General features: G+C 32.8%; 1 protein-coding gene across 2 annotated transcripts; it reads right to left on the bottom strand.

Moving 5' to 3' along the window:
* Positions 1 to 8652: 8652 nt before the first annotated feature.
* On the bottom strand, positions 8653 to 11196 carry LOC112514989 (glycine-rich RNA-binding protein 2, mitochondrial-like). Of its 2 annotated transcripts, none has more exons than XM_025121653.1 (5): positions 11051 to 11194; positions 10018 to 10174; positions 9875 to 9943; positions 9040 to 9146; positions 8653 to 8956 (listed from the first exon to the last, which is right to left on the bottom strand). In XM_025121653.1, the coding sequence occupies exons 2-5, from the start codon at positions 10148 to 10150 to the stop codon at positions 8852 to 8854; spliced, it is 414 nt and encodes a 137-aa protein (XP_024977421.1). In that variant the 5' UTR covers positions 10151 to 10174; positions 11051 to 11194; the 3' UTR covers positions 8653 to 8851. The 2 variants fall into 2 exon arrangements, with proteins under 2 accessions (XP_024977421.1, XP_024977426.1); XM_025121658.1 differs by having other exon boundaries at positions 8678 to 8956; positions 11143 to 11196.
* Between the last annotated feature and the right edge of the window lie 227 nt (positions 11197 to 11423).

An 11423-nucleotide genomic window follows, 5' to 3' on the forward strand; every position in this document is an offset into this window, starting at 1 on the left:
TGTATATTCACAAATGAAATAGAAATAATAATTAAGAGGCATTATTTTATTTCCTCGAAATTTTTGGGCTTTACATAATATGCTTTTGAATTGAGTAAAGCCATTAGAGACAAGAAAAGCTGAAAACTTTGAATACCAATATCGAGAAGCTTATTATAGTCCATACAATGATTTATGCAACTAACATGCTATTGGGACGTAAGAAAAGTTCCCCCCCCCCCAAAAAAAATTATACCCCTTGGGCATCTCTGTATGCACCTTTTCATCAAAATCATTGTTTAAAAACGTGTTATTAACATCCATTTGTAATTAAGGCTAAGAGTTTTCAAATCTTTAGATGAAAAAATGTTCCCAGTCTCTAAATGTAACAGTTGTTAGCGAGAATGAAAGAGAGAAATATGTACTGCAAAGTTTATTTTATTATCATTACACATTACAGAGTAGAATCACATAGAATATATATATATATATATATATATATATACATAAGGTTGAACCGTTGCAACCCTTGAGGATGACAGTTACCAACGGTTAGGCAAATTAAATATATATAATAATAATCTAGCTTATATTCTTACACTCCTCCTTAAGCTAGATTTCTTCCATCCCCAGCTTGTCTTGCAAATGCTTGAATGCAGCAACTTGAAGAGATTTCGTAAGGATATCTGCAAGTTGATCCTTGGTGTTGACATACTTGACTTCAATCTCACTGTTGCTCACCAGTTCACAAACAAAATGAAGTTTTATCCTTATATGTTTGCTGCGACCTTGGAATATTGAGTTCTTGGATAAAGCGATTGTTGACATATAGAATTGGCATAGGTTTCTCCTGGGATTGCTTCAACTCCTTTAGTATAGATCGCAACCAGAGAGCTTGACATCCAATAACGGACAAGGACAGATATTCATCCTCTGTTGAGGATAGGGCATTACGGTTTGCTTCTTTGATTGCCAGGAGATTGCTCCTGATCAATAACTGAAAATGTATCCCCTAGTGCTCCTACTATCTTCCATATTCCCTGCAAAGTCGCTGTCATTGAACCCTATTAACTCAGGTTTATCAGATTTCTTGTACACAATACCATAAGCCAAGGTTCCTTTGATGTAACGAAGTATACGTTTTCCTGTTTTCAGATGGCTTGTCTTGGGAGATTCCATATAACAACTGATTGAACTCACAACATACATTATATCCGGACGTGTACCAGTTAAGTACATCGGACTTCCAACTAGCCTTCTGAACTGACTAGGATTAACACCATCTTCTTCTGGGGATCTAGATAACTTCAAACCAAAATCCATAAGAGTAGATGAAGTGGAAGCATGATCCATACCAAATCTAGAGAGAAGATCCCTGGCATACATGTGCTCACAAATAGATATTTTGTTTCTTTCTTGCTTAACCTCAATGCCAAGAAAGAAATGTAATAATCCCATACCGGTCATCTCGAATTCGTTCTTCTTAGCATTCTTAAATTCTTCAATCATAGTAAGAGAATTGCTTGTAAAAACAAGATCATCAACTTATAAACACACTATAAGAAGATTACCTTTAATCTCCTTTATATAGAGAGTGTGTTCATGTGCACAATTGTTAAACCCATCCTTCAAAACATAGCCATCGATTCTACTATACCAGACACGTGGTACCTGCTTCAACCCATAAAGTGCTTTCTTTAAATGGCATACCTGATATTCATGTCCCTTTTCAACCTATCCTGCTGGTTGTTCAATGAAAACGTCTTCTTCAAGATATCCGTTCAGAAAGGCGGACTTAACGTCCATTTGGTTTTTTGAGTGGCTAGAGCTAGTACCAATCGTATTGTTTCTAACCTGATCACAGGAGCAAACACTTCCTTATAGTCTATTCCAAACCTTTGAGCATATCCTTTCACTACTAGCCTAGATTTATACTTGTCCACTTCACCCTTTTCATTTAGTTTTGTTTTATAAATCCATGACACCAATGGGTTTAAATCCTTTTGGTAAATCTACTAAATCCCAGGTTTTGTTCCTTTTAATGGCGCTTATCTCCTCATCCTTCCATTTCTTTTCTTTAACTGCTTCTTCAAAGTATATAGGATCGGCATCGGCAAAAAGAACAAAGTCAGCCATGTTGTCAAAGTCAAGTCTTTGTGTTTTTTCCATCAAGTGGTTCACGCTCTTAAATTTTCTTGGAGGTGTTTCAGTAGAAGATTCACCAGATAAGGATTGAGTTGAGTTCCTTGGGTTGTCATCATTCTGAGGGTCATTAGGACTGATGGGTGGTGTCGAAACGTGTTGATCATCTTTGGTAAGATTATCCTTCAATTGATCATCTTCTTGGTAAATAGAAGAATTATCTTCTTCTTCTAAACCTGTCCCATTCCAAGTATTATTCTCATCGAAGACAACATCCTTGCTCAATGTTATCTTTTTAGTTATTGGGTTGTATAGCTTGTCGCCATCATCCCCTTGCTCGTTGGTCTGATCATACTCAGAAAATAACTCATATATAGGAGAAAAGAGCTAGAAAAAGAGAGGTATCAAACCAATAATAAGATGAATAGATTATAAACTTTCTTTCTGAAACAGATGAAACTAGTTTTCCTAAAGAACAAACCCCTCTTTACAGATAAGTGAGGTAGTTTGCAAAAACTAAACAAGTAAGGTCATCTTCACCAGCATGATGATGATCTTTCCTACTATGAATCACCATAGAAAACCAAAAAACAAAAAGCTCTACTGAGATGCAACAAGTTTAGCCATGGCCAATGCATCAATGGTTGAAAATTTTGACTGGCAAATTTTTTGCCATTTCTCCTGTAGTTTCTCCTCTTCTTTGCTCTCATCTTCCTCCTCAATAACCGCACTGTAAATCAAGAACACAAATTCTTTGAGCTGCCTCTCTTGCTTCAGGGAGTCTATTTTTCAACAATTTAACTTGTACTAACGAAACCAATCTGTAAGAGAGTGATTTCACATACCATCTTTGAGACACAATGAGAGATTGAAACAACAGCTTGGCTCTAACTCTCATGTTTCCATGGCTGACATATCCTTTGAGCTTTTGAAGCAAAGGGATGGGAGTTACAGACACCACCATGAACTTATTAAAAAAATCATTAAGTATCATGCCATTCTGGGTATTTCCAAGAGAATCTATGTCAAATGTAACTCATGATATGCAATCAAAATGTTTCCAACACTTATTTCCAACACATGATATGCAATCAAAATGTTTCCAACACATGATATGTTTCAACACTTGTTTTTCCACCTTACAATGAAATATGAATTATTGGGACAATGGGAAATCATGAGATCAGGAATGCCATAATACAGACATAAATAACATGAAGAAACGTAATGTGAATTTGTTTCCACCATACAACTTTTCATTTGCTTTCACCTAATTTACTACTTCCCTTCAAGAGATAACATTACCAAACTGTATGGAAAATGAGACTGGTGTGGAAGAAACAGCCGAGGAAGATGAAGAACAGAAATAGAATTGGGTAACTGAGGAAGATGTATATATATATATATATATATATATATATATATATATATATATACCCAAACCTGACTAGTAAATGTATCAAAAACGATTTAATATACAGGTCTGCTCTTGTGTATTTTGTAAAAGAATGGAATAGTCTCAGACCTATTGAGCAAAGTAAATTATACAACAAGCCTCTGTTTGGCTATTGAGTTGTGTTTGAATGAAATCCAAAACCATGGCATAGAGGTTTGTTTGAAAATTCTTTATTCTTTTCTGGGTATCTATCTGTCTTGTATATGCAATGCACCTATAGATACCATATATAAACCTTTGTTTATCATAATTCCATAAACATCCAAGCTTTCATTTGGGCAAATCATTAAACACCTGTGTGGTTTGAGGTGTCTTGTATTAAGGCTAAGGGTACAAATAAAGGGTAGACATAAAGGGGCATTCTTTAGCTTTAGATGAAAAAATTAGCACAAATGGACATCTCTACTATATTTCCACTTGTAAAAGCATGTGGCCACGATTGAGCTTTAAGACAAACACAAACAGATTGTGGAATCCAACAATCCAATAATCCAAGCATCATAGTTGAACCAGGAGGTAGAACAAGATTTTGATTAGAAAACACAAACAGGCGAAAGTTGCTCCAAGAATCCAAGCGTCATAGTTGATGTTCTCAGCCATATTTAGTCAACTTAAATCCAAACTAATTAGAAAACATATGATACGAGCATGATAGGAGCAGATTGTGGAACTCAAACACTCATATGATAACTATTTTAAAAACCCAAATCCACGTGTGTGTGTGTGTGTGTATGTATACATACATATATATATATGTGTGTGTGTGTATGTGTGTGTGAAGCAGAAGGGTGAACAAGATTTTGAAATCAATCAAATTGGGTTTAAAACTGGGAGATCAACATACCTTTTGGAGATACTGATTTGCAGAGGTCGTTTTGCAGAGATTGATTTAGATAGATCGATAGCTTGGGACCGAGCGAGAGATCGATATGGTGTCCAGATCGTATGATTTGGATAGATCGGTAGCTTGAGACCTAGCGAGAGATCGATAAGGTGTCCAGATCGTATGATTTGGATAGAACGGTGTATGGTGTCCAGATCGGTATGATTGGGTAGATGGAGATCAAGCGAGAGAGCGAGAGATAGATATGGTCTCCTCGTATGTGAATAAGAGCCCATTAAGGGTTTAGACTACCACTTAAAATTCAGAGTACGATAAGAGCTTTTCAGCTCTTATTTAGAAAAAATCGAACGGTCTGAAAACAAAAACGTCAGACTGATTCAGACTTAAGAGGTATAACCCTTAGGGTTTTTTTTTTCAAAAAACAAACAAGCCTTTAGTTTCTTATTAGTTCGATTCTTGTCACTTACATCATTCAAGTGCAAGTGGTTGAGTACTCTCACATGGTAGAACGTTATAGACTATTCTTATTAATAGAACGTTAATTTTATAAATTTATTGTAACACATTTATACAAGACATACATTTGTTTGGTATAACTGAATGATTTATGAGACCAAATAATTGTACATCCTATTAATAAAATACATATATTTGTTTGGTAAAAAATAGATTTAAAATAGTTCATTGTTTCTCCTATAATAAATATAAAATTTTGGTCTCTAATGAAGAAAAAAGAATTAAAATACTCTTATGGGAGAAATACTCAACGGCTTGCACTTAAACGATGTTAATGACAGTAATCAAACCCATAAAAAACCAAAACTATATTGACCAAAAATAATAATAAAAACAAAAAAAAAAACTAGTTGTATTAGAAATATTATAATTATTTTATCATAGACAATAACAAAACAATATAAATTTGTATCTTTAAACTTTTTTATCAAGAAAAATATATAGTTTTATTAAATCAAAAAGACAAAAATACCAAAAATGAAACCAAAAAAGAAAACTTAATCAAAAAGACTAAAATACCCCTAAGTTAATGAAGGAGTTTTAACATATTTATTTAGAATTTTGTTTGATTCAAACGTAGCCAGTATTGAATTAGCCGATTAAAGATCAGTTAGAATATCCTTAGAAGGATGAGATTCAATCTTATATTATTTCAGTTATCTTTAAAAAAGTTATAACACCTGTTCAATTAAACCCAAGATTATTTGATGATTTTTATTGGTATTAATTTGCATGATCCAACAACAAGTACATGTATGAGTTAGGTTCACATTCACATTCACACACCAAAATGTGAAAGATGTGTGTATTACGTCAAAGTTTGAAAAAAAGAAGAGAAGATATTGAGAACATGGAAGAAGGAATGTGAATCCAACAAGAGGAGGCCCATTTTCATTATTACATGTATCAAATAACAAATATCAATCAATGGTTTGACTAGGAAGTCAAATCTCATAATTCAAATGCAAAATCAAAAGTTGTTACCAAATTAGATTTAGAATTTTCTTTTTATTTTTATTTTTATTTTGGAATTAAAATCATGGATTTATAGATCACACGGGGTCGTACGTATTTCATAAGATATAATATTATCAATAATATTTTAAAAATATTTGTTTAATAGTATATATATATATATATATATATATATACTATATTATAAAACATTTGACAAAAACTCTTAAAAAAAATTATGCATAAAGTATTGTTTATTGATGCATATTACTTAAAATTTAAGATTACAAGTAAATTGTGCATAAGTACAACTTATTAAAGCWCCATACTTGAATTCGTCTAACTAACTGTAGATAAATATAATCAAATATTAGATAAACATCTCATTTTAAATATAAAAAATCTAAAATATAATTAGAATAATCATTGATAACTAACAGAATACTTAGTTATTATCTTTATAAAAAAATATTATTAAACCTAAATTAAATTATAATTAAAAAATTAATTAAAGAAATTACATCAAAACACAAAAACTTTTAAAAAGATTAATTTAATACTGATATAGATATATTTTTTTAAAATTTTATGATATTTTTAAATTTATATCTTATTCAAAAATAAAAACATTATCACTTTCTCAAAATCACATAAAACCAATGTTTACTTAAAATTCAAGATTACAAGTAAGTTATGCAAAAGTATAACTTATTAAAGCTCGATGTTTGAATTCGTATAACTAGCAACAGATAAACATAATAAAATAGAGGATAAACATCTCATTTTAAAATATAAAAAATCTAAAATATAATTAGAATAATTATCGAGTTCTAACAAAATAAATAATTATTATCTTTATAAAAAAAATTATATTATTAAACCAAATATAAGTTACTTCGTTATTGTACCTAAATTAAATTATAAAAAAATTGATTTAAAAAGTTACACACAAAAATATGGAATTTTAAATAGTTAATTTGATACTAATATCCATATATTTTTTGTCAAAATTTTATGATATCTTCAAACTTATATTTTATTCAAAAATAAAAATATTATCGCTTTCTCAAAATCATATAAGACCATGTTATAATATCAACTGAGATAAAGAATAAAATAAAATATTAAAATTAAGATGTATCTCACTACATTGCGCGAGTACCCTTCTAGTATATATATATGGTTAAGTAATTGTGAATTATTGATCAAAGAATTAGAGGGACGAAACAACTATTGATGAATCACATCAAATAAACGAATTCAACCACAAAATAGGAAACAATATTCCCATGTCATCATTTTATATTTACATTTTTTAATGTTTTTCTTATTAGGCCTCCCTCTCCCACCTATTTGCTAAACTTAATGTCTTTTAAAACTATATTCGATTTCTAATACACATAGATATTGTAATACAAGAATAATTCGTTATGGAGTCAAGACTTGGGTTCATCGTCGCGTTAACCTTTATGGCTTCACTCTAAGGCTTGGCTTGCACTGTAACGTGTTATGACACGTTATGGCATGATACGAGGCCTTCTTTTGTAAGGTGTAGAGCTAATTTAATGTATAATTTGAGCGATAAATAATCATTATGTATGAGACACAGGACTTAAATAAACTTAAAAATGAAACTTAAAAACTAAAATGTTAAATAAATAAATATTTACGCACGTTCCCGTACAAGAAAAGTCAAACATGAATTCTTTGAAAATTGAGAAAAAAACATTTAGTAGAGATTCAAGAGATTTAATCTCGATTTTACACTTTTGGTATCATTTTCCATAAGCTCTATATATTTCATATCAATGATTTTTCTTTCTTATAAAATTTATTACTTTATATGAATTTAATTTGTTCGAAAGTATTATTCAAAACACTAATACATACAAGGGCGTGTGTGTATGTATATGTGTGTGTGCCGCCTTAGGGCAGACCTTGAAAAAAGCAGCTATTGACCTCGTCATCATGTCACGCCTCACGTCATTTAGAACCTTAAATATAAGTTGTTGAAGTTATTTTTTTAGGCATATGAAATCCATATCAAACTAAAGCAATTAATATGAATATCGATTGCATTAATTAAATTGATACCAACTAAATTTAGTTGTTAGTTCGTAACAAGTACATATGCTTGGTTGGTACGTAGTTTTAGAAATCATATATTACAACACTTGTATACCATAGCAACTTTTATACATTTAAATAGGGAAAATTGTATCAAAATAGAAACAACTTTGTCCTAATTTCTAATTTAGAGAAGTAACTTCTAAAATCGTCATTTAAGAGTCTAGAGAAAAAGTTTACTTTTATTTAAGGGTTTAATTAAACTGTAGAGTAGGTAACCAATCACCTTAACATGACGTGGCAAATGATGAATTAAGAAAACGTTACGTTTAGTATTAGGATGCCATATGTCGGCTACAGAGCGACCACACCCCAATGTCGATGTTCTTCTCCTTTTCTATCGCTATAAATCGAAACCAAAACCTTAGCATCAATGTCCTAATCGTTATAAATCAAGAGCGAAACCCCATCGTCCACGTTCTTCTCCTACTCCCATGGTTGTAGATCAAATTTGATTTAAACTTTTAAGGTTTTGATTTTCATAATTTTGAGAAAATGTCCATATATTTGTTTTTTATTGTCAAATGACGTCACCGTTTGAAAATTTTACCCTATATTTATTTGTATAATCAAATGGTGTCACCGTTTCTGGGTCCTGCCTTCTGCTCACCCCAAATATTTTTGAGTCAATATTGAAATAAATCTCATTGCAATTGATAGACCGACTATACTCGTTTAGTAGTACTTCTATATAAAAAAACAAGCATTGCATTTGCAGGCAGTCCATAGGTACCGAATTCGATTACAATCATCCATAAATCCTGGTAAACTATCATGGTCTAAGCATATAGACAATGAGATCACTTGACAGGCAGAAATTACCATGAGCTTGCTTAGTATCGGTCATTTCCATAACCACCACCGCCACCAGAAAAACCACCTGTACGGGGTGCACGTTCGGTGGCTAAACTAACACGAATTGAGCGCCCGTTCAGTTCCTAAACAACAAAACAAGTAAAATATCAGCATTATGAAATGATGAAACAAACCATGGTTGATGGTTAAGAGTTTAATTTCAAACCTGTCCATCCATAGCTGTCATAGCCTCTTTTGCACTGTCATCGCTAGTGTAGTTCACAAACCCAAATCCTCTGGACCTTCCAGATTCCCGGTCGGTGATCACTCTTGCTGGAACATCAAAACCCCACAAAGATGTTAAATGATGCATGATAATTGACAATCACCAATACCAAGATACCAATAGATCTATGAAAATATGTGGAACCATGCTGAATCTCTCTCCAAGCAAGAACTTGAGAAAAGAAATGGTCCAAATCTAGCCAATGTGAGACTCTGACATGCCCCTCCAACGAAGGCTAAATGGGCACATATAGTGCCAGTGTTGAAAGGGGGCTAGATGAGTGCAGATTTCCCCAGAGTGTCGAGTCCTTAGAGTATTAAACCTTGGCTCTAATACCATGTAAGAATATGTGAAACCCCATTAGATTACTCTCCAAAAGAATTTGAGGAGAAAAGGGATGCTCCAACATATATAGATAAGAAATGGTCAAGTCTAACCGATGGTGGGACTGCAATAAGATCAAAGAGATGGGATTTTGATCAATAAGCCTAATAAGTTTATACTCTAGATGCATGCAGTATCGCTCACATTCACAAAATCAGTTTATATGGAGAGAACCTGTCAACTGGCCAAGCAAATTCGGACTCTCAGTGTTGAAAATATTAAAGATAAATCAATACCACTCCCCAAAGGGGAAAATGCATTCACTATTACAAATGATTCAAGAATACTTCATTTGCTGGTTCTTCCATGTTTTCTGATTATAGCCGGTCCATTTTCAAAGTACACATGCGACACACTTGGATTCCATATATAAAGATAATGTACAGGTTACCTTCAACTACATCCCCAAAGCCGGAAAATGCTTCCTTTAAGGAGTGGTCATCAGTTTGATAAGAAAGACCTGCGGATTCACATATAATTATGGCTCATATAAACAGAAACAGAAGGGGCGGCGAAGTTACTCAAAGAACATACCACCAACAAAGAGCTTCGAAGACATGCAGCGAAAAGCATTAAACATAGAAGGTCCTTTCGCATTCCCGTTGGATACAGTGGTCTGGGAGATAGATTGCCTCATGAGGCTTCCAATTCTGTTGTAGAAAGCCATTTCAGTTGTTCAAGTTCAAAGAACCTGCATTTACATACTCCATCCATGAGTAAGAGAGTTGGTTTATTTCAAGCAAAACAAGCATAATAAAGAACCTGCTATAAAGCTATAAACCTAGAAGACATCTACCATGCTCAAATGAAAGAGCATCAAACAAGCTACAACCTCCCAAATGCTTATATCTCTATTCCACAAACTAAAATGGTAAAACCCTATTCTATAAAAATGTTATGCAACTCTGATACATTTTTCAGCTGTACCTTAAATGAAGCACAAGAACACCCATGCATTCTTCAACAAGAAATGACCCAAGATAACGTTAGAATTTATCCTAATGGGTAAGACACTCAACTTAAAACCTTGAATCTCAAATTTCAAGTACTACCAAGTGAATTACCATATCAACAATTGACAGTTTCTAGGCCTTAAAAACACATAGAATGTCCCACTCTACCTATTCTTATCGTGTTTTTGAACGGCAAGCAAGCATGTACACATGGCAATAAAACTTTGCAAACAACACAGAGAAACTAGACTGACAGCCAGAGACAGCACCAAACCCGATTAACACAGAGGAATCGAAATACTCATAGAAGCTATAAAATCGAATTAGAAAAATGAAGAGAGACCAAAGATTATGACGAAATGTACCAAGATCGCCTTTGAAACACTCTGTATAAACAGAACATAAAACGTTTAACATAAACACATGCGAATGATCTTTAATTAAAAAAATACACGCCTGTCTGCAAGATCTCTATATAATTTCTTATGCAATTACAAATTACCGATTGGCAGACATAAAACATATACGCAAATCGGAATCAAATCAAATCAAAAAACTGTGATCTAATAACTAAAGAAAGATATAATCTATAACGACAAAGAGATCCAACATACCTGTATGAGAAAAAAAAGAAGTGAAATTGAATAATTTAGGGTTTAAGGAAAAAAGAAATCCGGGTACCGCGGCTAGGGTTTATGAGATTTACCAAAAGAAAGTGGCTCGCAGCAATTTCTCAGATTTGTAGACTGGCCAGTGATGTGGCATTGTCACTGATGATGTGTGTTTTAAGAGGGCAGCAGTGGGCCAATTTGAGCTTGTAGACTGACCACGCCAGTTGGGATTGCTGGGCTCATTTGTTTTGGGCTTATTGTAACATCGGGAAATTAAAATTAATAAACAATAATGAGACGTTTTGGTTCGTATAATGATTTTGGATGAAATAAAATTTATTAAAGAAATTTTACTTTAAAGAAATTTGAATAAAAT

The sequence above is a fragment of the Cynara cardunculus genome (assembly GCF_001531365.2).
Source record: "Cynara cardunculus var. scolymus isolate 2C chromosome LG 1, CcrdV1, whole genome shotgun sequence".
NCBI classification, from domain to species: domain Eukaryota; kingdom Viridiplantae; phylum Streptophyta; class Magnoliopsida; order Asterales; family Asteraceae; genus Cynara; species Cynara cardunculus.